Here is a 26,093-nt window from a genome sequence, read left to right as displayed (position 1 = left end):
GGTCCTCATTTTCTCAAAGCGCGCCTCCATCTCTTCCAGGACCCTGGGCGTGTATCGCACCACCAGCTTCACCGTGCCTTGTGCAGCTTTCAGTAGCTCCACCGCCTTCTCGTGCTGCTCGCCCTCCACGCTCTGAACACAAGGGGGGGGCGACAAGAGAAGCACCAACATGTGAGGCTCAGCAACACGCCGCAGCGAAACGTGTCTTTTATACATTTGTGCTGGTTCCCCTCCTCCACGCTGCTTTTGGTATCCTTATTCCGTGTCACACACACACACACACACACACACACACACACACACGCGGCGAGACCGGGGGAGGGGTCAGGGTGGATGGGAGAGGGGGACGGGGAGGAGGAGGGGGACGGGGGGGGGAGACGGAGAGGAGGGGGTGGGGGATGGAGAGGTTGGGGGGGGGGGGAGGAGGGGACGGGGAGGGGGGGACGGGGAGGAGGAGGGGGGGGGACGGAGAGGTGGGGGGGGGGGGGACGGGGAGGAGGGGACGGAGAGGAGGAGGGGGGGGCGGAGAGGTGGGGGGGGGGAGGACGGGGAGGAGGGAAAGGGAGGGACGGGGAGGAGGGGAAGGGAGGGACGGGGAGGAGGGGAAGGGAGGGACGGGGAGGAGGGGAAGGGAGGGACGGGGAGGAGGGGAAGGGAGGGACGGGGAGGAGGGGAAGGGAGGGACGGGGAGGAGGGAAAGGGAGGGACGGGGAGGAGGGGAAGGGAGGGACGGGGAGGAGGGGAAGGGAGGGACGGGGAGGAGGGGAAGGGAGGGACGGGGAGGAGGGGAAGGGAGGGACGGGGAGGAGGAGAAGGGAGGGACGGGGAGGAGGGGAAGGGAGGGACGGGGAGGAGGGAAAGGGAGGGACGGGGAGGAGGGGAAGGGAGGGACGGGGAGGAGGGGAAGGGAGGGACGGGGAGGAGGGGAAGGGAGGGACGGGGAGGAGGGGAAGGACGGGGAGGAGGGGAAAGACGGGGAGGAGGGGAAAGACGGGAAGGAGGGAACGGGGAGGGGTGGGGGGGACAGGGAGGAGGTGGGGGAGGGAGGAGGGGGACAGGGAGGGGGGGGGAGACAGGGAGGAGGGGGGGGAGACAGGGAGGAGGGGGGGGGACAGGGAGGAGGGGGGGGGGACAGGGAGGAGGGGGGGACAGGGAGGAGGGGGGGACAGGGAGGAGGGGGGGGACAGGGAGGAGGGGGGGACAGGGAGGAGGGGGGGAAAAGGGAAGAGGGGGGGAAAAGGGAGGAGGGGGGGAAAAGGGAGGAGGGGGGAAAAGGGAGGAGGGGGGGAAAAGGGAGGAGGGGAGGGACAGGGAGGAGGGGGGTGACAGGGAGGAGGGGGGGGACAGGGAGGAGGGGGGGGACAGGGAGGAGGGGGGGGACAGGGAGGAGGGGGGGGACAGGGAGGAGGGGGGGGGACAGGGAGGAGGGGGGGGACAGGGAGGAGGGGGGGGGACAGGGAGGAGGGGGGGGGACAGGGAGGAGGGGGGGGGACAGGGAGGAGGGGGGGGGACAGGGAGGAGGGGGGGGGACAGGGAGGAGGGGGGGGACAGGGAGGAGGGGGGGGGACAGGGAGGAGGGGGGGGACAGGGAGGAGGGGGGGACAGGGAGGAGGGGGGGGGGACAGGGAGGAGGGGGGGGACAGGGAGGAGGGGGGGGACAGGGAGGAGGGGGGGGGACAGGGAGGAGGGGGGGGGACAGGGAGGAGGAGGGGGGGGGGACAGGGAGGAGGGGGGGGGGGACAGGGAGGAGGGGGGGGGGACAGGGAGGAGGGGGGGGTGGGACAGGGAGGGGGGGGGGAACAGGGAGGAGGGGGGGGGTGCCAGGGAGGAGGGGGGGGGGGACAGGGAGGAGGGGGGAGACAGGGAGATGGGGGGGGGTTGGGGAGAGGGACAGGAGGAATGAAGGGGACGGGGGAGAAAAGGGAGAGGGAGGGGAAAGTGGGTAGAGGAGGGGCAGGGAGGGCATGGGGGCAGAAAGTAATAGACAGGCTCTCCATAGTCTCTGTCGATACTAACTGCCAAACAGCCCCCTAAATTAGCATGTAATTAAAAAAAGGGCTTTAAATTCATCTGATTTGGCCGAATAGCCAGCAAAACTCCATCGAGCCCCAATGGCTGTGTGCACAGACCCGGCACCACACACAAAGCACATAAACATGTCGGGGCTAAAAAAAAGTCAAAAAACCCAACACTGCTCTCATCACCCCATGGCGCTACACCCAGCCAATCCAGTCCCTTTACCCCAGGTCCCCACCAGCCGAGGGAGGCCACATCACCGTGACAGCCCACCAATTGAGAGGAAACACAAAGGAAGGCGTTGGCCTCGCACCATTCTTCGTGAAGACAGAGTCAGGTTCAGACGAATGGCAAGCCAATGGGCGAGTCTATCGGACCATGCAGGCAGAGTCCCAGTGGATGAACCAAACCCCAGTTTGGACCAGTGCTTTGCCAGTCTTTAAGTTGTTATACAAAGCTCTGGTTCAACCCCATCTGGAGTAACTGTTGCAATGTATACACCCGAGAGTATGCTCACAGGTTTGTAGAGCTGTCGAGGAGTCCGTGTTCCATGGGTATGTACAGTGTGTGAGGTTGCAGCCCCTCTTCCATTATTTGAAGGGGCCGCTGCTCGATTGTTAGCTGCACTTCAGTCCCACGCTCCTGATCTTTGGGCACCCGGTGCGGAGGGGAGCGGGCAGGTCCGAGGGCCTCCTCGTAGGACTGCTCCTGGGCCTGGCCAAGGCGGGCCATTAACCGGTCCAGGCAGCGGGCAGTCGAGGGGGTCGTTCAGCCCGACTGCCTGCCTCTCTTCCACGGTTACCTCCAAGCCAGGGTGTCCCTGGAGATGGAGCACGCCGTGTCCGCGAGAGGTGGGCGCCGGAGGGACTGGAGTGCATCATCACCCCCGGCAACCACATTTTCATTTGACCGTAGTTTTTCAAAGGTTAATTTGTTAATTTGTCGGTTCTAGTGTCCTTTTAGTAAGGGGGGGCGGCACTTGATTTCAAGTTTTACATTAAAATTGTAGAGCTGTTGAGTTGGGAGTGGCTTAGCCTGTCACGTGATGTTCACAAGACTCAACAAAATAAGGGGCCATTACCTTAAAATTAGAGCCAGGCTGTTCAGGGATGATGTCAGGAAGCATTTCTTTACACAAAGGGTAGTGAAAATTTGGAACTCTCTTCCCCAAAAAGCTGTTGAGGCTGGGGGTCATTAGGAGCTTTCAAGCTGAGATTGATATATTTATGCTGGGTAAGGGAAGGGTTACGGAACGAAGGTGGGTAGATGCTGTTAAGATAGAGATCAGATCAGCACTGATCTAACTGAATGGTGCAACAGGCTCAAGGGGCTGAATGGCCTCCTACTGTTCCTATGATAAAAACATAATGATTTAGGAGCAGGAGTAGGCCATTCGGCCCCTCGAGCCTTCTCCGCCATTCAATAAGATCATGGCTGATCTTCTACCTCAACTCCACTTTCCTGCACTGTCCCCATTTCCCTTAATATCCAAAAATCTATCTCCGTCTTGAATATACTCAACGACTGAGCCTCCACAGCCCTCTGGGGCAGAGAATTCCAAAGATTCACCACCCTCTGAGTGAAGAAGTTTCTCCTCATCTCAGTCCTAAATGGCCGACCCCTTATCCTGAGACCGTGCCCCCTGGTTCTAGACTCCCCAGCCCGGGGGAAACATCCTCCTTGCATCTACCTTGTCAAGCCCTGTAAGAATTTTGTGTGTTTGTAAAGGCGGTTAAGATGGAGATCAGCCATGATCTACCTCAATGGCGGAACTGGCTCGAGGGGCTGAATGGCCTGATCCTGTTCCGGTGATGTTCAAGTGTGTTCTCTGAAATAAGTGCATTACTAATTAAAAAAAACAGTGCACTAAACCCGGCGTATCCTTCGCCCAGCTTCACCCAGTCATTGTTACCGATCACATCTAGCAAACCTTGGCACCCACCACTCCGTTCACCGACAGAAGCTGGTCACCCCGCTTAAGTCCTCCATGTCTGTCCGCTACTCCACCGGGTATAATTCGGGATATGTAGATGGGCGAGTTCTGCTCCTTCCCGCCCATTATGTTGAAGCCCAGTCCCTCTTCTGTTTTTGGAAGTTCCACCACCCGAGGGTGTGCGTGACCCTCACTGGCTGCGAAAGCCGCAACTGTTGCCTGGAGTACAGAGAAAGAGGGGAAACACATTAGCCCACACGGATGGGAGTATTTTCTCTGCCGAGAGAGAACGATTTATAGGACGCCATTCACGACGTCCAAAGCGCATTCCTGTACTCGTTGGAGTTTCGAAGAATGAGAGGTGATCTTACAGAAACCTATAAGATTATGAGGGGGCTTGACAAGGTGGATGCAGAGAGGATGTTTCCACTGATGGGGAAGACTAGAACTAGAGGGCATGATCTTAGAATAAGGGGCCGCAGTTCAGAGATGGCTCACAAGGTTGATTCCTGAGATGAAAGGGCTTGTCTTATGAAGAAAGGTTGGGCCTGTACTCGTTGGAGTTTAGAAGAATGAGAGGCGATCTTATTGAAGCGTATAAGATTCTGAGGGGATTTGACAGGGTAGATAGAGAGAGGATGTTTCCCCTCGTGGGAAACTAGAACTAGGGGGCATAGTTTCAGAATAAGGCGTCGCATATTTAAAACGGAGATGAGGAGGAATTTCTTCTCTCAGAGGGTCGTGAATCTTTAGAATTCTCTACCCAGAGAGTTGTGGAGGTTGGATCATTCTATATATTTAAGGCGGAGATAGACAGATTTTTGAACGATAAGGGAGTCGAGGGTTATGGGGAACGGGCAGGGAAGTGGAGCTGAGGCCAAGATCAGATCAGCCATGATCTTATTGAATGGCGGAGCAGGCTCGAGGGGCCAAATGGCCTACTCCTGCTCCTATTTCTCATGCTCTTATTCCAGCCAATTCAGTACTAGTTTTGAAGTATAGTCACTGTTGAAATGTAGGAAATGCGGCAGCCAATTCTCGCACAGCAAGCTCCCACAAACAGCAATGAGATAAAGGACCAAACAGTCTGTTTCTTTATATTTGGGTGAGGGTTAAATATTGGCATGGACATCGGGAGAATTCAACGGCATTACTATTGCCGAAGCCCCCACCATCAACATCCTGGGGGGTCACCATTGACCAGAAACTTAACTGGGCCAGCCACATAAATACTGTGGCAACAAGAGCAGGTCAGAGGCTGGGTATTCTGCGGCAAGTGTCTCACATCCTGAATCCCCAAAGCCTTTCCACCATTTACAAGGCACAAGTCAGGAGTGTGATGGAATACTCTCCACTTGCCTGGATGAGTTGCAGCTCCAACGCTCAAGAAGCTCGACACCATCCAGGACAAAGCAGCCCGCTTGATCGGCACGCTACCCACCACCTTCAACACTCACTCCCTCCACCACCGGCGCACCGTGGCTGCAGTGTGCACCATCTACAAGATGCACTGCAGCAACTCGCCAAGGCTTCTTCGGCAGCACCTCCCAAACCCGCGACCTCTACCGCCTAGAAGGACAAGGGCAGCAGGCGCATGGGAACACCACCACCTCCACGTTCCCCTCCCAGTCACACACCATCCCGACTGGGAAATATATCGGCCGTTCCTTCATCGTCGCTGGGTCACAATCCTGGAACTCCCTCCCTAACAGCACTGTGGGAGCACCTTCACCACACGGGACTGCAGCGGTTCAAGAAGGCGGCTCACCACCACCTTCTCAAGGGGCAATCAGGGATGGGCAATAAATGCCGGCCTGGCCAGCGACGCCCACATCCCAGGAATGAATAAAAAAAAGAAAATTGCCTAACTCTTCTTCAAATAATGCCGTGGGATCTTTCACATCCACCCGAGGGGGAAGACAGGGCCTCGGCTTAACAGCTCATCCAGAAGACGGCACCTCCGGCAGCACAGCGCTCCCTCAGTACTGCACTGGAGTGTCAGCCGAGATTTTCTGCGCTCCAGTCTCTGGAATGGGGATTTGGTACCACAACCTACTGACTCATAGAAACATAGAAAATAGTTGCAGGAGTAGGCCATTCGGCCCTTCGAGCCTGCACCACCATTCAATGTGATCATGGCTGATCATGCAACTTCAGTACTCCATTCCTGCTTTCTCTCCATACCCCCTGATCCCTTTAGCCATGAGGGCCATATCTAACTCCCTTTTGAATATATCTAACGAATTGGCCTCAACAACTTTCTGTGGTAGAGAATTCCACAGGTTCACAATTCTCTGAGGGAAGAAGTTTCTCCTCATCTCGGTCCCAAATGGCCTACCCCTTATCCTTAGACTGTGACCCCTGGTTCTGGACTTCCCCAACATTGGGAACATTCTTCCTGCATCTAACCTGTTCAATCCCGCCAGAATTTTATGTTTCTATGAGATCCCCTCTCATTCTTCTAAATTCCAGTGAATATAAGCCTAGTCAATCCAGTCTTTCTTCATATGTCAGTCCTGCCATCCCGGGAACCAGTCTGGTGAACCTTCGCTGCACTCCCTCAATAGTAAGAACGTCCTTCCTCAGACCAAAACTGAACACAATATTCCAGGTGTGGCCTCACCAAGGCCCTGTACAACTGCAGTAAGACCTCCCAGCTCCTATACTCAAATCCTCTCGCTATGAAGGCCAACATGCCATTTGACTTCTTCACCGCCTGCTGTACCTGCATGCCAACTTTCAATGACTGATGTACCATGACACCCAGGTCTCCTTGCACCTCCCCTTTACCAATCTGTTACCATTCAGAGGCGAGAGAGTGCTACGGCACTGAGCCACGGCATTGAATCACACCGAACCGCACAGTGGTACCTTGGCTGTTGCATGCGCCCTGATCTCAGGGCTGCCGTTGATGTTGAGCGTCTCGTAAAGCTGCTCGTATACCTGGAAGGACAAACACACACAGTCCATTAGTGACCCCTCCCATAGCCCGTGCGCCACTCTGGGACAAATTGACGGAAGAAAAGAAAGGAAAACTGCATGACAAGAGAAAATTCCCAAAGCACAGTTGTTGGCGAGAACCCCGTGCTTCACTCGGTTGATTCCGGGGATGTGGGGGTTGACTTATGAGGAAAGGTTGAGTAGGTTGAGTATTCATTGGAGTTCAGAAGAATGAGAGGTGATCTTATCGAAACGTATAAGATTATGAGGGGGCTTGACAAGGTGGATGCAGAGAGGATGTTTCCACTGATGGGGGAGACTAGAACTAGAGGGCATGATCTTAGAATAAGGGGCCGCCCATTTAAAACTGAGATGAGGAGGAATTTCTTCTCTCAGAGGGTTGTAAATCTGTGGAATTCGTTTCCTCAGCGAGCTGTGGAAGCTGGGACATTGAATAAATTTAAGACAAAATAGACAGTTTCTTAACCAATAAGAGATTAAGGGGTTATGGGGAACAGGCAGGGAGGTGGACCAGAGTCCATGATCGGATCAGCCATGATCGTATAAAATGGCGGAGCAGGCTCGAGGGGCCGAATGGCCTTCTCCTGCTCCTATTTCTTATGCTCTTACGTTATGTCAGTGGCAACTGCTAAAATCCACCCACACAGATGCAAACCCCTTTGTACGGTTGTGACAGGCCAGGAATTCTATGCAGTGCCTGCAAGTCTGTGGTTCCCAGCGCGCCAACAGGGAATTGCAAAAAATGTGGCAGCCTGTGTGCCGAAGCACTCCCACAGCACCCTGTGTCATTATGGAACAGCGCACTATTCTCGAAAATTAGTGGAATAGACTAATAACTGTAATCATCTCAGCACAAAGGACAGCCACTGGTGGATGAGAATCTAATACCGACAGATCTCTTGTGGCATCTTGCTGGTATAATTACAACAATCGCGCTGTTAATCAAATGTGGTGAGAAGAGTATCACAGGAAGTAAGCGGAAATATTACTGGCTGATCTCCCATGGAGTTGCAGAGGTCAAGTGTCAGCTTCAGGTGAAGCGGGTTTAGAAGGCGAGAGATCATTTTCGCGAGACTCGCAGACGCTTTAAAGTCCGTCCTTATTTTTGCCAGCTTTTTTCATTATATATTTCGACGTCCACCTTATAATAGAAACTATGTATGTAAACGCGTCACGTATAATTGCCCGGCAGTGCTGGTCCTGCAGCGCCACCACTGGTTGGAGGGTGTAATTACAGCACGACATTTACATTGATATTTTCCATTCTAAATGTGAGTGTAGAAATATATAATGGAAAAGGTTGACACAAGTGTGTGACAACAGAAATCAAGCTTTTGTAGACAGCAAAGTATGCAGCGGCAAGATATTACACTGACAAAGGCAAAAGGGCATTAAGACCAAGATTGAGTAGATTGGGCCTATACCCTCTGGAGCTTAGAAGAATGGGAGATGATCTCATTAAAACATGTAACGTTCTGAGGGGGATTGACAGGGTTGATGCTGAGAGGCTATTTCCCCCTGGCTGGAGAGTCTAGAACCAGGGGTCACAGAGGAATTTCTTCGCTCAGAGGGTGGTGAATCTTTGGGATTCTCGACCGCAGAGGGCTGTGGAGGCTGTCTTTGTGTGTATTCAAGACAGAGGTCGATAAATTTTGGAGAACGAAGGGAATTGATGGATACGGTGAAAATGCGGGAAGGTGGAGTTGAGGTAGATCAGCCATGATCGTATTGAATGGCGGAGCAGGCTCGAGGGGCCGAATGGCCGACTCCTGCTCCTATTTCTTATGTTCATCGATGAAACGGGCTGACATAGGCAGTTTCCATTATAAATGTGGACATGGGAATTGACAGGAAGGCTTCAGCTTTTTAATATATTTCTAGATATAGACGGATAATTCAGGTACGTTACATATAATTTACAGACCAACTGGTCTGCCTGATGTTTACGCTCCACACACCCCTCTCCATCTCACCCTATCCCCATATCCTTCTGTTTCCCTTCTCCCTCATGTGTTTATCCAGCCTCCCCTTAAATACATCGATACTATTCGCCTCAACTCCTCCCTGTGGCAGCGAGTTCCACATTCTCACCGCTCTCTGGGTAAAATTTTTTAAAATGATAACATTTAAACAGTCAGCTTAAATGCAAAGATAACTCCCGGCTACTATTCTCTACTGCTAACCGTCCTCTTCAACCCCTCTCCCCTGTCTCCACCACCCTCACGTAAACAACAAGTGTGAGGAGCTCATGGACTTCTTTGTCTCAAAGACTGAGACCATTCGATCAGCTGGTGGCCGTGCCTTCAGCCGCCTGGGCCCCCGAGCTCTGGAACTCCCTCCCTAAACCTCTCCGCCTCTCTCTCCTCCTTTAAGACACTCCTCTTTGACCAAGCTTTTGGTCACCTGCCGTCATTTCTTCTTATGTGGCTCAGTGTCAAATTTATTTGTTTTGTCTTGTAACACCGCTGTGAAGCGCTTTGCTATGCTAAAGGTGCTTTGTTGCTGTTGTTAAAATTCATGTTTAACCAGATGCCAGAATAAAACTCGCAAATAAGCTTGTTCCTTCAAACGCTGGGGCACTCAGGAAGGGCTACAATACAACATTCATTACTAACTAAGCTGAGTGAGTTTGACGGGAGAAGGGAACAGAGGGTTATGCCGATAGATTTAGATGAGGAAAGACTGGAGGGGGCTCGAGTGGAGCACAAACGCCGGCATGGACTGGTTGGGCCGAATGGCCTGTTTCTGTGCCGTATAGCTTGGGTAATCCTGTGCGAGTGTTAGGGGCAAATTGGAGTTCAGGGAGCGCAGTCACGGGCAGGGATTGGGCACCCACCTCTCGGATGGCGGAGCAGAACTTGCTCTGAAGCACTCGCTGCAGCGTCTGCAGTTTCTGCGGTGGGACATTGCCGCTCCGCTGCAACTTCTCCAGCAGCTCGATGGCCCTCGCAACATCTGCAACACACGGAGAGCAGGAATGGTGATTCGATCAGCTCGGGAGAGTGCTGAGGTACGAGGTCTCGCTCCCTAACCCCCTTCCACCACGCTGTACGAGGTCTCATCCCTATCCCCCCCCCTCTCGGTACGAGGTCTCGCTCCCTAACCCCCTTCCACCACGCTGTACGAGGTATCGCTCCCTATCCCCCCCCCTCGGTACGAGGTATCGCTCCCTATCCCCACCCTCCTCCCGCCTCGATACCAGGTCTCGCTCCCTAACCCCCTTCCACCACGCTGTGCGAGGTATCGCTCCCTATCCCCCCCCCCTCGGTACGAGGTATCGCTCCCTATCCCCACCCTCCTCCCGCCTCGATACGAGGTCTCGCTCCCTAACCCCCTTCCACCACGCTGTACGAGGTCTCATCCCTATCCCACACCCCCCCCCCCCCCCCCCAACTCGGTACGAGGTATCGCTCCCTATCCCCACCCTCCTCCCACCTCGATACAAGGTCTCGGTCCCTAACCCCACCCCCCTTGGTATGAAATCTCGCTCCCTATCCCCCCCCCCCTCCCTGGTATGAGGCATCACTTCCTATCCACCCCCAACCCTCACGATTCCTACATTACAACAGTGACTACGTTTAAAAAGTACTTTGTAAAGCGCTTTGAGACATCCGGTGCTCGTGAAAGGCGCTATATAAATGCAAGTCTTTCTTTCTTGCCAAAATGGTCTCTGTTCCCTCACCCTCCCCCAGGCACGAGGTTTTGGGTCCCCCGTCTCACTCGTACCAGGCCGTGTCTGCTCTCTCAGGTGGACGTTTAAGATCCCGTGGCACTATTTCGAAGAAGAGCAGGGGAGTTCTCCCTGGTGTCCTGGGGCCAATATTTATCCCTCAACCAATATCACTAAAACCTGCTGAGCACCTCGAGTCTCGTCGCCGCGAGCGTGCAGAAACCAAGCATAGGCAGCGGAAGGAGCGTGCGGCAAACCAGTCCCACCCACCCCTTCCCTCAGCGTCTGTCTGTCCCACCTGTGACAGAGACTGTGGTTCTCGTATTGGACTGTTCAGCCATGTAAGGGCTCATCTTAAAGCGTAAGCAAGTCTTCCTCGATTCCGAGGGACTGCCTATGATGATGTTTGTGAGAGCTTGCTGTGCGCAAAATTGGCTGCCGTGTTTCCCACATTAAAGCAGTGACTACACTCCAAAAGTACTACATTGGCTGTAAAGCGCTTTGCGGGGGTGTCCGGTGGTCGTGAAAGGCTCTACATAAATGCAAGATCTTTTCTCTTTCACCTTCTTTGTCTGTTCTGTGGGGACTTGGAATCAAGAGCGTTATCACTGCGTTTCTGCGCCTGCTTTAGTGCCTCCCACTCGGGCAGAGAACAGCCCTGGCTGCTCACTTCAACCAATTCAATGCAGACATTTTAAACTCTCTCTGCCTTTTCGATGTTCCTGGTTATGCTGCACAGCAGAGCTGTCTCATGGTCTTGTGCCAGGGTCCCTTCGATTTGATGGGTTTTTTTTGTGAACTTGATGCTCGAGCGAGGGATCCGGTGCCTGTTCGCGCGTGCGGTCACTCATGGTGTGTGGTGCAGGGAAATCAAAAAGGAACACAGACTTAGCACGCATGGATGCCCAGACGTCAGCACAAACCAGGATTCAAATCAATGATCTACTCACTCCGATACTATTGGTTTCATTTCCCAGAAACAGAGGCTTGCTTCAAGCTATCCAGCTCAATGAGGAGAGAAACCGATGCCGAGAGCTCGAAATAAACCAGGCAACTGGTGAACTGTGCAGAGTAGCTGCACTACACCGCAAATTATACTATAGGCACCACCTCCAAGTTCCCCACCACCCTGACTTGGAAATTTAGCACCGTTCCTTCATCGTCGCCGGGTCAAAATCCTGGAACCCGCTCCCCAACAGCACTGTGGAAGCACCTTCACCACTCGGACTGCAGCGGTTCAAGAAGAACATAAGAAACAGGAGCAGGATTAGACCCTACAGCCCCTCGAGCCTGCTCCGTCATTCAATAAGATCATGGCTGATCATCGACCTCCACTCCACTTTCCCGCCTGATCTCCATATCCCTTGATTCCCCTCGACTGCAAAAATCTATCGATCTCAGCCTTGAATATATTCAGAGACTCAGCATCCACAGCCCTCTGGGGCAGAGAATCCCAAAGATTCACCACCTTCTGAAGAAATTCCCTTCCTCATCTCTGCCTTAAATGGCCGACCCCTTATCCTGAGACTGCGCCTCCTGGTTCTAGACACTCCAGCCAGGGAGAAACAGCCTCTCAGCATCTACCCTGTCAATCCCCCCTCAGAACCTTACCAGTAGAACCCCGTTCCACAGAATTGCAAAATAAGTGTGTAAATCGAAGGCTTTCTCTCATACACTTCACAGCTTCTAGTTTTAGAGTTAGCAGGTGAGAGACCGGAATGAGACAGGATAGCAGAGAGAGACCGAGAGAGAGCTTCACTCTGCATCTAACCCAAGTGGAAAATATGGCAGACAAGGTGCGCACAGCAAGCTCCCACAAACAGCAATGTGATAATGACCAGATAATCTGTTTTTGTTATGTTGATTGAGGGATAGATATTGCCCAGGACACCGGGGATAACGCTCCTGCTCTCTTTCAAAATAGTGCCATGGGATCTTTTACATCCACCTGCGAGAGCAGACGGTGCCTCGGTTTATCTGAAGGACGGCACCTCCGACATGCGGCGCTCCCTCAGCACTGCCCCTCCGACAGTACGGCACTCCCTCAGTACTGCCCCTCCGACAGTGCGGTGCTCCCTCAGTACTGCCCCTCCGACAGTGCGGCACTCCCTCAGTACCGCCCCTCCGACAGTGCGGCGCTCCCTCAGCACTGCCCCTCCGACAGTGCGGCACTCCCTCAGCACTGCCCCTCCGACAGTGCGGCACTCCCTCAGCACTGCCCCTCCGACAGTGCGGTGCTCCCTCAGTACTGCCCCTCCGACAGTGCAGCACTCCCTCAGCACTGCCCCTCCGACAGTGCGGCGCTCCCTCAGTACCGCCCCTCCGACAGTGCGGCGCTCCCTCAGCACTGCCCCTCCGACAGTGCGGCACTCCCTCAGCACTGCCCCTCCGACAGTGCGGCACTCCCTGAGCACTGCCCCTCCGACAGTGCGGTGCTCCCTCAGCACTGTCCCTCCGACAGTGCAGCGCTCTCTCAGCACTACACTGGGTGTGTCAGCCTAGATTTTTGTGCACAATTCTAAGGAGTAGGACTTGAACGCACCAAGTTCTGAAATACTTGTATTTATATAACATCCAATTAATTACTTTTGATGTACATTTACTGTTGTTAATTAGGGAAATGTGGCAGCCGATTTGCACACAGCAAAATCCCACAAACAGAACTTGAAATGAATGACCAGATAATCTGCTTTAGTGGTGGGTGTCAGACATTGGCTCAGTGGGTAGCACTCTCTCTGCTGCGTCAGAAGGTTGTGGGATTGAGTCACACTCCAGAGACTTCAGCACTGAATCCATTGCCGACACTCCCAGTACAGTGCCGAGGGAGTGCTGCACTGTCGGAGGTGACGTCTTTCAGATGAGACGTTAAACCGAGGCCCCGTCTGCTCTCTCAGGTGGACGTAAAAAATCCCACGGCAATATTTCGATGAAAAGCAAAAGAGTTCTTCCGGTGTCCTCATCAATATTTATCCCTCAACTCACAGCACTAAAGCTGATGATCTGATCATTATCACATTGCTGTTTGTGGGAGCTTGCTGTGTGAAAATTGGCTGCTGCGTTTCCCACATTACAACAGTGACTACACTTCAAAAGTACTTCATTGGCTGTAAAGCACTTTGGAACGTTCAGTGGTTGCGAAAGACGCTATATGAATGGAAGTCTTTCTTTCCTTCATGTTTTGCTTGAGGGGATAGATATTGGCTGGAACACTGGGGATAACTCCCCCGCTCATCTTCCAAATAGTGCCACCGGATCTTTTACATCCACCCAGACAAAGAGTCCTCAGTTTAACATCTAATCAAAAGACAGTTCTGTACTCCCTCAGCGAAAGAAAGACTTGCATTTATATAGCCTTAGCTCCCAAAGCACTTTACAGCCAATGCAGTGTTGCCACTTTTGAAAGTGCAGTCACTGTTGTAATGTGGGAAACGCAGCAGCCAATTTGCGCACAGGAGGCTCCCACACACAGCAATGTGATAATGACCTGATAATCTGTTTTAGTGATGTTGATTGAGGGATGAATATTGGCCAGGACACCGCGGATAACTCCCCCTGCTCTTCTTTGAAATAATGCCACGGGATCTTTTATATCCACCCGAGAGGGCAGACAGGGTTCAACATCTCGTGTGAAAGACGGCCCCTCCGACAGTGCGGCGCTCCCTCAGCACCGCCCCTCCGACAGTGCGGCGCTCCCTCAGTACTGCCCCTCCGACAGTGCGGCGCTCCCTCAGTACTGCCCCTCCGACAGTGCGGCGCTCCCTCAGTACTGCCCCTCCGACAGTGCGGCGCTCCCTCAGTACTGCCCCTCCGACAGTGCGGCACTCCCTCAGTACTGCCCCTCCGACAGTGCGGCACTCCCTCAGTACTCCAGTGTTAGGTGTGTATATTTGTGCTGAAGGACTTATACCCAGACCCAGAGGTGAGGAGGAGATTCTGGGGGTTCAATGGGGATTGAAAAATTAGAAATTTGCAGAGGTCCCGCCTCTCCTCCTTCTATTGGCCGTGTCACCTTATGAATATTAATCAAGGGACCTCGCCCCGCCCGCCCATTGGTCGGCGCTGCTGTCAATCACTAGACAGTCGATTGTGATTGGCCGGCCGGATAGCGGCTCCCCTAATGCATCAAATGATTAAAATGGCAGCGGGCGGCCCCCGGGACGAGGCTGCGAGAAGTGAAGCGGCCAGGGCCGCCACTGCCACTGCCGTCTCCCCCCGCCCAGCGCCTCTCACCTCGCTCCAGCGACAGAGTCTCCGCCAGCGCCGCCATGGCCGAGGCCGCTGTCACCTGACCGGCAACGGCCGACGGCCACGTGACCGGCCCTAGCAACGCCGGGCCCCGCCCACCGCGCGGACCCGCCTCCCTGCAGTGATCGCGTTCCGCCAGTGGGGTCGCTGTTTCCACAGGTGGCTCAGCAAGACCCGGACTTGCCCCAAACCCCCCCATTACCTTATTAACCCCCATTGTCCCATTACCCTATTAACCCCCATTACCCCATTAACCCCCTTATTGTCCTAATAACCCCCATTGCCCCCAAAAAACCATTGCCCCATTAACCCCCATTGGCCCCCAAACCCCATTGCTCCATTAACCCCCCATTAACCCCCAATTACCCCATTACCTCTTAAACCCATTGCTTCTCCATTGCCCCATTTACCCGCATTACCCCATTAACCAACCCTATCGCACCCTATTACCCCATTGCTTCTCCATTGCCTAATTGTAAATCTGTGCAATTCTCTGCCCCAGAGAGCTGTGAAGGCTGGGTCATTGAGTATATTTAAGGTGGAGATAGACAGATTCTTGAGCGATAAGGGAGTGAAGGGTTATGGGGAGAGAACAGGGAAGTGGAGTTGAGTTGAGGCCATAATCAGATCAGCCATGATCTTATTGAATGGCGGAGCAGGCTCGAGGGGCCGAATGGCCTACTCCTGTTCCTATTTCTTATGTTCTCCTTTTTGCCCCAATACCCCCCATTAACCCCCTTTCGTCATTGCCCCCCCCCATTACCTCGCCAATATTCACAGAGTAAATTTAAATCTCGAAATCTGGGATATTAATAATAACTTGCATTTATATAGCGCCTTTAACATTATAAAATGCCCCAAGGCGCTTGACAGGAGCGTTATGAAACATAATTTCTTCCAATTAAATAATGGGAAAACCGAAGCCATTGTTTTCGGTCCCCGCCACAAACTCTGTTCCCCAGCCACTGACTCCATCCCTCTTCCTAACATCTGAGGCTAAACCACACAATTCGCAACCTTGGTGTCATATTTGTCCCTGAAATGACCTTTGGGCCACATATCTGCAGCATAACTCAGACCGCCTATTTCCACCTCTGTAACATCGCCCGTCTCCGCCCTTGCCTCAGCTCATCCGCTGCTGAAGCCCTCATCCATGCCTCTGTTATCTCCAGACTTGACTATTCCAACGCACTCCTGGCCGGCCTCCCACATTCTACCCAACGTAAACTAGAGGTGATCCAAAACTGGGCTGCCTCGTGTCCTAACTCTCATCAAGTCCCACTCACCCATCACCCCCTGTGCTCACTGCCCAGTGTCTTAACACGCACCAAGTCCCGCTCACCCATCACCCCCTGTGCCCTAACTTGCACCGAGTCCCACTCACCCATCACCACCTGTGCTCGCTGCCCCCGTGTCCTAACTCGTACTGAGTCCCGCTCACCCATCAGCCCCTGTGCTCGCTGCCCCGTGTCCTAACTCGCACCGAGTCCCGCTCACCCATCACCCACTGTGCTCACTGCCCAGTGTCCTAACTCGCACCGAGTCCCACTCACCCATCACCACCTGTGCTCACTGCCCCGTGTCCTAACTCGCACCAAGTCCCGCTCACCCATCACCCCCCGTGTCCTAATTCGCACTGAGTCCCGCTCACCCATCAGCCCCTGTGCTCACTGACCTACATTGGCTCCTGGTTAAGCAACGCCTCGATTTCAAAATTATCATCCTTGTTTTAAAATCCCTCCATGGCCTCTCCCCTCCCGAGAGAGAAACCGTTCCCATTGGCATAAGGGTCAGGAACCAGAGGACACAGATTTAAGATGATTGGCAGAAGAACCAAAGGCGACACGAGGGACTCGAACCCACAGCCAACTGACTCAGAGGTGGTGAGGGTGCTTCCTGCTGAGCTACGGCAGTATCTAGACTTCCTCGGCCGCCTTTTGGTTGGCCTTCATTGATTTAAAGGTAAAGGGACCGCTGAGCAGGAGGATCCCAAATTCAATTCAATTCCCAGCCCGTGCTGCGCTCTGAGCTGGGGGGGCACTGGGAGGGGGGGCAAAATTGGGGCTGAGATTAAGAGGGAAGACAGCCAGGGCCCCTGCTCCGATCATTGTCCTGCTAGAAGTGGCGGGAGGGGGGGAGGACCGGATTGGGTTTGGTGTGACGCCACATGTGGCGGAATAGCCAGTTGACAGGTCACTTCTGCACTCACCCGTGAACGATGGTCATTTTGAGAGGAAGTAACAGAGATTTTTCAACAGCTCGAATTGGGGAGTCCTACCTGTGGTGCCGGATTTCCACATAAGTCAGGCACTCAGCGAGCCCTTCTTATTCTTAGGCAGCCCCCCTCAGTCGAGGATGACTTGCTTCCACACTAAAATGTGGACCCACCTGAATATGCCGCACGCTGCTGAGAACATGGCCAGCCACCAGAGGGCAGCAGAGTCTGTCTTTTTGCTGCCTGCTGACGACGCTAACAATTTGGATTGTCCAAAACACTTTGGGGTCAAAATTGACCCTTTTTTTTGAGCCCTGTTAGTGCCACAAACGGGGCGCAATTTCCTTTACATCTGGGGCGGGGGCACCCGGGGCGGAATTGGCCCCCCCCCCCCGAGATTTGCAGTTTGCGCCCCTTCAAGGGAGGCCGCGCGCGCCCCAGGCCGCCATTTTCCACCGACTCGTCTGTCGGCCCGACAATGGCAGCCCCTGTCGCGACAGCTCCTCCGTGCGGGATAGTCCTCGGTGGCCCAGTCGGTGGTCACCAAAGGCGCCGTGCAGAGTCTACAGCACGGCCCCTCCCCTTTAAATGAAGGGGGAGGGAGGGGGGGGGCGACGCGGTGCGTCAAGAGTCGCGCGGAGCTTCCCGTGTGGAGCTGACCTCAGTGCCCGAGACAGCGTGGTTCGGTGGGGGGAGGCGCTAAAGGGCAATTTCACCACCGGGGGTGGGGGTGGGGGGGGGGGGGGGTGGGGGGGGGGGGGGGTGGTGCGTTAACTGACCCGGGGCCCTCAGAAGCAGTTGCAGTTGATTGGCCGCTCTGCTCCCAGGCTGCATCGCTCTAAATGTCCCTCCCTCCCTCCCAGCGGGAGGGGTAACACTCAGAATCACAGCATCGTACAGCACCACAGCAGGCCGTTCGGCCCATCGTGCCTGTGCCGGCTCTTTGAACGAGCGAACCAATCAGTGGCAATCTTTCCCCACAGCCCCTTTCCCAGTATTTACCCAATTCCCGGTTTGAAAGTTACTGCTAAGTCTGCTCCCGGCGCCCGTTCAGGCCACAACTTGCCGCGCTTGCTGGAAACGGGCTGGAGCTCGGGCACGCAGAGGCCCAGAAGCAACGCCGCCTGATCCCGGGAGACCAGGTCGAGGAACTTGGGGACACCCGGCAGGGAAGTCTGGGCAGTCCGGGCCCCTTCTCTCTGGAAAAGGGAAGGCTGAGGGGTGGGGGGGAGTGGGGGCGGGGGGCTGAGCTGATAGAGGTTTTTAAAATCATGAATAGGGTTCGATAGAGAAGATGCTTCCACTCGTGGGGGGGAGACCAGAACCTGGGGCCATAAATATGAGATAGTCACCAATAAACCCAACGGGGAATCCAGGACAAACGTCTTTACCCAGAGAGCGGTGAGAATGTGGAACTCGCTGCCACAGGGAGGGGTCGGGGCGAATAGTATCGATGCATTTAAGGGGAACATAACAAAATAAGAAATAGGAGCAGGAGTTGGCCATTCGGCCCCTCGAGCCTGCTCCGCCATTCAATGAGACCATGGCTGATCTTCCATCTCAACTCCACTTTCCTGCACTGTCCCCATATCCCTCGATTCCCTTAATATTTAAAAATCTATCGATCTCAGCCTTGAATATACTCAACGACTGATCCTCCACAGCCCTCTGGGGCAGAGAATTCCAAAGATTCACCACCCTCTGAGTGAAAAAGATTTTCATCATCTCAGTTCTAAATGGCCGACCCCTTATCCTGAGACTGTGACCCCTGGTTCTAGACCCCCCCAGCCCAGGGGGGAAACATCCTCTCAGCATCTACCCTGTCAAGCCCTGTAAGAATTGTGTATGTTTCAATGAGATCACCTCTCATTCTTCTAAACTCTGGAGAATATAGGCCGGGTCTACTCAATAGGGAAGCTGGATAAACACATGGGGGAGAAAGGAATAGAAGGAGATGGTGATGGGGGTGAGATGGAGAGGGGTGGGAGGGGGCTGGTGTGGAGCATAAACCCCGGCACGGAGCAGTGGGGCATAAACCCCGGCACGGAGCGGTGGGGCATAAACACCGGCACGGAGCGGTGGGGCATAAACACCGGCACGGAGCGGTGGGGCCCAGTGGCCTGTACATTCTCAGTAATTCTATCTAAAGGAGACTTTGAGGAAAGTTGGGTTACCACAGCTGGATGGGTGTATTCCGTGGTATTCCATCACATGACCTCCCACATCCAACCGCCCCCCATGATCGAATAGCTATTCCCCTCCACCATCCACATCTCAGATATTTTTATAACTAACAAACAAATGGTCAAAAGTGAAATGAAGTGAACACACAATTATTTTTTGATGGCCCTGTGTGATTTATTTTTCTCCAGGGTTTCTTGAAAGAGTGTTCGAGAGATTAATCTCTAATTTCTGAAGATTAAATGAAAAAATCCGGGGTTAACAGTATTGGTGCTGAGTGTCAGAGGCCCAAGCAAAGAGGTTTCAAGTGAATAATTAAACTCTTAAAATAAAAGAAAGACTTGCATTTATATAGCGCCTTTCACAACCTCAGGAAGTCACGAAGCGCTTCTCAGCCGATGAAGTACTTTTTTGGAGTGTAGTCACTGTTGTAATGTAGGAAACGCGGCAGCTCAATTTACACACAGCAAGCTCCCACAAACAGCAATGTGATAATGACCCAGATAATCTGTTTTAATGATCTTGATTTGAGGGATAAATATTGGCCCCAGGACACCGGGGATAACTCCCCGGCTCGGCTTCAAAATAGTGGCCACGGGATCTTTTACATCCACCTGAGAGAGCAGACGAGGCCTCGGGTTACCGTCTCATCCTAACGACGGCACCTCCGACAGTGCGGGGCTCCCTCAGTACTGCCCCTCCGGCAGTGCGGCACTCCCTCAGTACTGCCCCTCCGGCAGTGCAGCACTCCCTCAGTACTGCCCCTCCGGCAGTGCGGCACTCCCTCAGTACTGCCCCTCCGACACTGCAGCACTCCCTCTGTACTGCCCCTCCGACAGTGCGGTGCTCCCTCAGTACTGCCCCTCCGACAGTGTGGCGCTCCCTCAGTACTGCCCCTCCGACAGTGCGGCACTCTCAGTACTACCCCCTCCGACAGAGCGGTGCTCCCTCAGTACTGCCCCTCCGACAGTGCGGCACTCTCAGTACTGCCCCTCCGACAGTGCGGCGCTCCCTCAGTACTGCCCCGCCGACAGTGCAGCGCTCCCTCAGTACTGCCCCTCCGACAGTACGGCACTCCCTCAGTACCGCCCCTCCGACAGTGCAGCGCTCCCTCAGTACTGCCCCTCCAACAGTGCGGCACTCTCAGTACTACCCCCTCCGACAGAGCGGTGCTCCCTCAGTACTGCCCCTCCGATAGTGCGGCGCTCCCTCAGTACTGCCCCTCCGACAGTGCGACGCTCCCTCAGTACTGCCCCGCCGACAGTGCAGCGCTCCCTCAGTACTGCCCCTCCGACAGTACGGCACTCCCTCAGTACCGCCCCTCCGACAGTGCAGCGCTCCCTCAGTACTGCCCCTCCGACAGTACGGCACTCCCTCAGTACTGCCCCTCCGACAGTGCGGCGCTCCCTCAGTACTGCCCCTCCGACAGTGCGGCGCTCCCTCAGTACTGCCCCTCCGACAGTGCGGCGCTCCCTCAGTACTGCACTGGGAGCCGAGATTGTTGTGCTCAAGTCCCTGGAGCCGGACCCGAACCCACAACCTTCTGACTCAAAAGGTAAGAGTGCAACCCACTCAGCTGCAAGTGACGGGATTGGAACTCGTGTCTCTGGATTACTAGTCCAGTGACGTTACCATCATGCTACCATTCCCATCTTCAGGCTAGCTCTGCTGGATGAGGTTGACTGTCTGTCTCGAGGTGCCAGCTGTACGTGAAATGAGTTAGAAACATAGAAAACAGTTGCTGTAGTACGCCATTCGGCCCTTCGAGTCTTCACCGCCATTCAATACGATCACGGCTGAGTTGGGCAGTCTTAGTCCCGATTTACCAATCAGCCTCCATAAAATAATGCCAATTGGCAAAATCTAGATCTGGACAGTGTTCACTACCCTTCACACCTCCTGGTTAGTGAGAAGACTATTCATACAGATACGACGTCTGAAATCCGGAATCCTTGGGACCGATATGTGCCGGGTTTTGGGTTTTGCCGGATTTCGGACCTCGCTGCTCGCCAAAATGTCCGTTTTTTGGACAATTCTGGTTTTTGGAATTTCAGATTCTGGACGTTGCACCTGTATCATTCTAGAGAAAATATCTCTGTGCATCGCCCTCCAGGCTGGTAATGTTGTGGCAAACCCGCGATTGGCCTAGGAAACTTACTGCAGCTTTTGACGGCAGATTCAGCTGGTTGCATGGTGCAATCTTCTCGGCCTGCACAGGATCAAATTGTATTGAGTACATAAGGAATAGGAGCAGGAGTCGGCCATTCGGCCCCTCGAGCCTGCTCCGCCATTTAATAAGATCATGGCTGATCTTCGACCTCAACTCCACTTTCCTGCACTGTCCCCATATCCCTCGATTCCCTTAATATCAAAAAATCTATTGATCTCTGTCTTGAATATACTCAAAGACTGAGCCTCCACAGCCCTCTGGGGCAGAGAATTCCAAAGATTCACCACCCTCTGAGTGAAGACATTTCTCCTCATCTCGGTCCTAAATGGCCGAGCCCTTATCCTGAGACTGTGACCCCTGGTTCTAGACTCCCCAGCCCCGGGGGAAACATCCTCCCTGCATCTACCCTGTCAAGCCCTGTACGAATGTTGTATGTTTCAATGAGATCACCTCTCATTCTTCTAAACTCTAGAGAATATCGGCCTAGTCTGCTCAATCTCTCCTCATAGGACAATCCCCCCATCCCAGGAATCAGTCTGGTGAACCTTCGTTGCACTCCCTCTATGGCAAGTATATCCTTCCTTAGGTAAGGAGACCAGAACTGTGCACACTACTCCAGGTGTGGTCTCACCAGGGCCCTGTATAATTGCAGTAAGACATCTTTACTCTTACACTAATGTCATCTCACAACACAAACCCCCCCACCCCTCCCCAAGACATGCCTGAGTTATACAGGCAAGTCCACTGCCTGGATTGTAGCAAGACCCATCTCCTTTCCTTCCTCCCCAAACTACGCAGCATCTCTTAAGAACATAAATAGGAGCAAGAGTCGGCCATTCGGCCCCTCTAGCCTGCTCCGCCATTCAATAAGATCATGGCTGATCTGATCATATCACCTCTCATTCTTCTGAATTCCAAAGAGTAGAGGCCCAACCTACTCAACCTTCCCCCACTTCCCTGCCCGCTCCCCATAACTCCTTAATCTCTTATCGTTTAAGAAACTGTCTATTTCTGTCTTAAATTTATTCAATGTCCCAGCTTCCACAGCTCTCTGAGGCAGCGAATTTCACAGATTTACAACCCTCTGAGAGAAGAAATTTCTCCTCATCTCAGTTTTAAATGGGTGGCCCCCTATTCTAAGATCGTGCCCTCTAGTTCTAGTCTCCCCCATCAGTGGAAACATCCTCTCTGCATCCACCTTGTCAAGCCCCCTCATAATCTTATATGTTTCGATAAGATCACCTCTCATTCTTCTGAATTCCAATGAGTAGAGGCCCAACCTACTCAACCTTTCCTCATAAGTCAACCCCCTGATCCCCGGAATCAACCTAGTGAACCTTCTCTGAACTGCCTCCACAGCAAGTATATCCTTTCTGATCATGGCTGATCTGATCTTGGGCTCAGCTCCACTTCCCTGCCCGCTCTCCATAACTCTTGACTCCCTTATCGCTCAAAAATCTGTCTATCTCCGCCTTAAATATATTCAATGACCCAGCCTCCACAGCTCTCTGGGGCAGAGAATTCCACAGATTCACGACCCTTTGAGAGAAGAAATTCCTCCTCATCTCAGTTTTAAATCTCCCGGCCGACAGAGAAGGCTTTGTGTTGTTCAATATTCCCCTGACAAGGTGGCCCATCTGCTCCCCCACCCCCCCTCCCCACACCTCTGCCAATATCCTTCCCCACTATGCCCCGCTACCACAGCTTGAGGAAGTTATTCCCTCAGGAAAGCCCTCTCCCCTGCCGCGATACATACCGATGCAGATCCTTGTCCATGAAACACAAAAAGTTAGTATGCAGGTACAGCAAGTAATCAGAAAATGGAATGTTGGCCTTTATTGCAAGGGGGATGGAGTATAAAAGCAGGGAAGTCCTGTTACAACTGTACAGGGTATTGGTGAGGCCTCACCTGGAGTACTGTGTGCTGTTTTGCTCTCCTTATTTAAGGAGGGATATACTTGCATTGGAGGCAGTTCAGAGAAGGTTCACGAGGGTGATTCCTGAGATGAAGGGGTTGTCTTATGAGGAAAGGTTGAGCAGGTTGGGCCTCTACTCATTGGAGTTTAGAAGACTGCGAGGTGATCTTATTGAAATGTATAAGATATTGAGGGGGCTTGACAGGGTAGATGCAGAGAGGATGTTTCCTCTCGTGGAGGAATCTAGAACTAGGGGGCATAGTTTCAGAATAAGGGGTCACCTATTTAAGACGGAGATGAGGAAGAATTTCTTCTCTCAGCAGGTCATAAATCTGTGGAATTCTCTGCCCCAGAGAGCTGTGGAGGCTGGGTCATTGAATATATTTTTGGCGGAGATAGACAGATTTTTGAACGATAAGGGAGTGAAGGATTATGGGGAGCGGGCGGGGAAGTGGAGCTGAGGCCAAGATCAGATCAGCCATGATTGTATTGAATGGCGGAGCAGGCTCGAGGGGCCGAATGGCCGACTCCTGCTCCTATTTCTTATGTTCTTATATTCTGTCCTCCCTTTTCTTCCCATGGGTATGGAACCTCGCCCTCTCCTGGGATACATAGACCAGCCATCCTTTGGAATACTGCGGCTTGATTCACAGCATCAATATCTTTTGCACAGATCTCAGCAGAACATTCCGGCATTGGTGGAGTCACTAGGCAGAGTGTTAAACATTCCACATTCATAACGGAAACTGTCTATGTAATCACGTCACACTGTAGTTACACCTTTTCACCAGTGGCGGCGCTGTAGTGGCTCAGTTTGACATCTCTTGGCCTCCTCAGCCTGTACTGTAGAGAAACCCACCCCCCCCCCACCCCCCAAGCTCCACCTACATCTGGATCTTGACACCCCTTTTCCACGGCAGAGCAATAAAAATCTGACACCTTGCGCAAAACTCCTGCCAACTTTTGCCCATTGTAAATTCCCAGTGTCCATATTTATTAATGCCAACTGCCCATGTAAACCTGTCACGCTGTAGTTACACCCTCCCACCCGTGGTGGCGCTGCAATGCCTCAGGTTTTGCCCACCCCCCCCCCCCCCCCCCCCCCCCCCCCCTGGGCCTGTACTCTCGCGTTGCAACCAACTCTACCTCTGTGCGTCCCAAACCCCCTCCCTCACACTCTTCGGGTTTGCTCACGGAAATGAGGGCTTTTGAAACGGAGACTAAACGGCACCTGGTCCTATTAAGTCTGACCTCGAACCCCGCCTCACCTGAAGACGATACTTGGACCCGGAGTGGAGACGTACCATTTCTTTTTGAGGAAAATCAGCCTCCCCAATTGTATGCAAACACGGGCGTAAGTGAAGAATAATATATTTCAGATACAATAAGTTAATACAAACAGTATCAATATGTAAATTCAGGAATAATAAATACAATAGTCCAATGTATAAACGTAATTTTTTACATGCAATCCATAAAACTTAGTGAAATAATTTATATATTTTATATATTTACAAAACACATAGATAACACCAAATAAAGGGGGGATGGGGGCGGGGAGGGGGGAATGAGGTGGGGAAGAAAGCCAAGATGAGTCACATTCTTCCAGTCCGATTGATCAATGTGCAAACGCAAGAGGTGTCTATCCGTATCCAGCGCCAACCCGCCTGCTTCCTGGCGTCCTTGGTGAGCGCGCGGACGAAGGACTGCTTGGTCTTGCACTCGGAGATCCAGTGCCGCTTGTCGACCCCCCGGCAGCCCCCCTGGGCGGTGGAGGAGACCCGGTTGCACCGGGTCTCGTAAAAGTACTGCTTGAGGGGGCCGGTGGGGGTGGGCACGTCAGTCAGTACCGACACCATCTTGCCGTGGATGTCCATGGCCGTCTGCCGGTTCGTCACCCAGTGGCTGATGCTGTCGCAGACCGAGAGGTCCCCCCGGCGGGAGGGGTCCACGCCGCTGGCGCCCCCGCTGGCGGAGACCCCCCCAGCCGCCGCCTGTCTCCTGACCCGCGAAGTCCGGTTGGCCACCTCGGTCAGGCCCACGGTCTCCTCCATGATGAAGAGCAGTGGCGGGGCGCCTGGAGGCTGGGCGGACAGCGTGACCCTGGGAGAGTAAAAGTCCCACTCCTTCCCCGCCTCCGCCCCCCCCAGGCCCCGGGGGCCCAAGTCGTCGAGCAGGAAGTCCCCGTCGGCCGGCTCCTCCAGCGGCTCGCTGTCGTTTACGCCGGAACGCCGCGCCAGCACATCCCCCGGAGACCCGTGGCCCCGAACCGCGGTGTTTGATTGCAAGGGAGCAGCCTTGATGCTTCCAAGATACAAAACGACCATGGCGTAAAGGAGGGTGATCATTACTCTACTCACCTCACAGACCTGCGGGGAGAGAGAGAGAGAGAACAGGAGGTTAGACAGCCGAGAAACACAGCGGTGGCTTATGTGCAACGGTCACCCCACGTTAAAAAAAATCCACGCACAGGCATCTTCCGCCCCCTCAACTGGAGTTCAGGACTGGAACATCGGGTCCTTCACTGAAACATCTGTGAACGCGTGTGGAAGCAAGTCATCCTCGTTCGAGGGAGCGCCCATGATGAATAGAAAATAGGAGCAGGAGTAGGCCATTCGGCCCTTCGAGTCTGCTCCGCCATTCAATATGATGATGGCTCATCCTCTATCTCAACACCGTATTCCCACTTTTTCCCCTTGATGCCTTTTGTGTCTAGAAATCTATCTCTCTCCCTCTTAAATATATTCAGTGACTTGGCCTCCACAGCCTTCTGTGGTAGAGAATTC

General features: G+C 53.6%; 2 protein-coding genes across 2 annotated transcripts; both read right to left on the bottom strand.

Annotated features, from left to right (window-relative positions):
* lin7b (lin-7 homolog B (C. elegans)) lies at positions 1-14,861 on the bottom strand (the record flags this gene model as incomplete). The annotated part of the gene is made up of 5 exons (XM_070862126.1): positions 14,811-14,861; positions 9,747-9,865; positions 6,821-6,892; positions 3,959-4,168; positions 1-132 (listed from the first exon to the last, which is right to left on the bottom strand). Coding segments are annotated over exons 1-5 (570 nt in total), but the record flags the coding sequence as incomplete, so codon positions are not given.
* A 10,041-nt stretch (positions 14,862-24,902) lies between these two features.
* On the bottom strand, positions 24,903-25,664 carry LOC139230531 (neurotrophin-4-like). Its single transcript, XM_070862366.1, has one exon. It carries the CDS (start codon positions 25,653-25,655, stop codon positions 24,903-24,905), a length of 753 nt encoding a protein of 250 aa, XP_070718467.1. The 5' UTR covers positions 25,656-25,664.
* Positions 25,665-26,093: the final 429 nt, after the last annotated feature.

Source organism: Pristiophorus japonicus, chromosome 19 (genome assembly GCF_044704955.1).
Source record: "Pristiophorus japonicus isolate sPriJap1 chromosome 19, sPriJap1.hap1, whole genome shotgun sequence".
In the NCBI taxonomy this organism is placed as follows: Eukaryota; Metazoa; Chordata; class Chondrichthyes; family Pristiophoridae; genus Pristiophorus; species Pristiophorus japonicus.
The sequence above is the reverse complement of the archived record's forward strand: the minus strand, read 5'-3'. Positions and strand labels throughout refer to the sequence as shown.

What these genes read in the sequence shown, in the direction of transcription:
- LOC139230531 (XM_070862366.1), bottom strand. Translation starts at nt 25,655, where the DNA reads ATGATCACCCTCCTTTACGCCATGGTCGTTTTGTATCTTGGAAGCATC.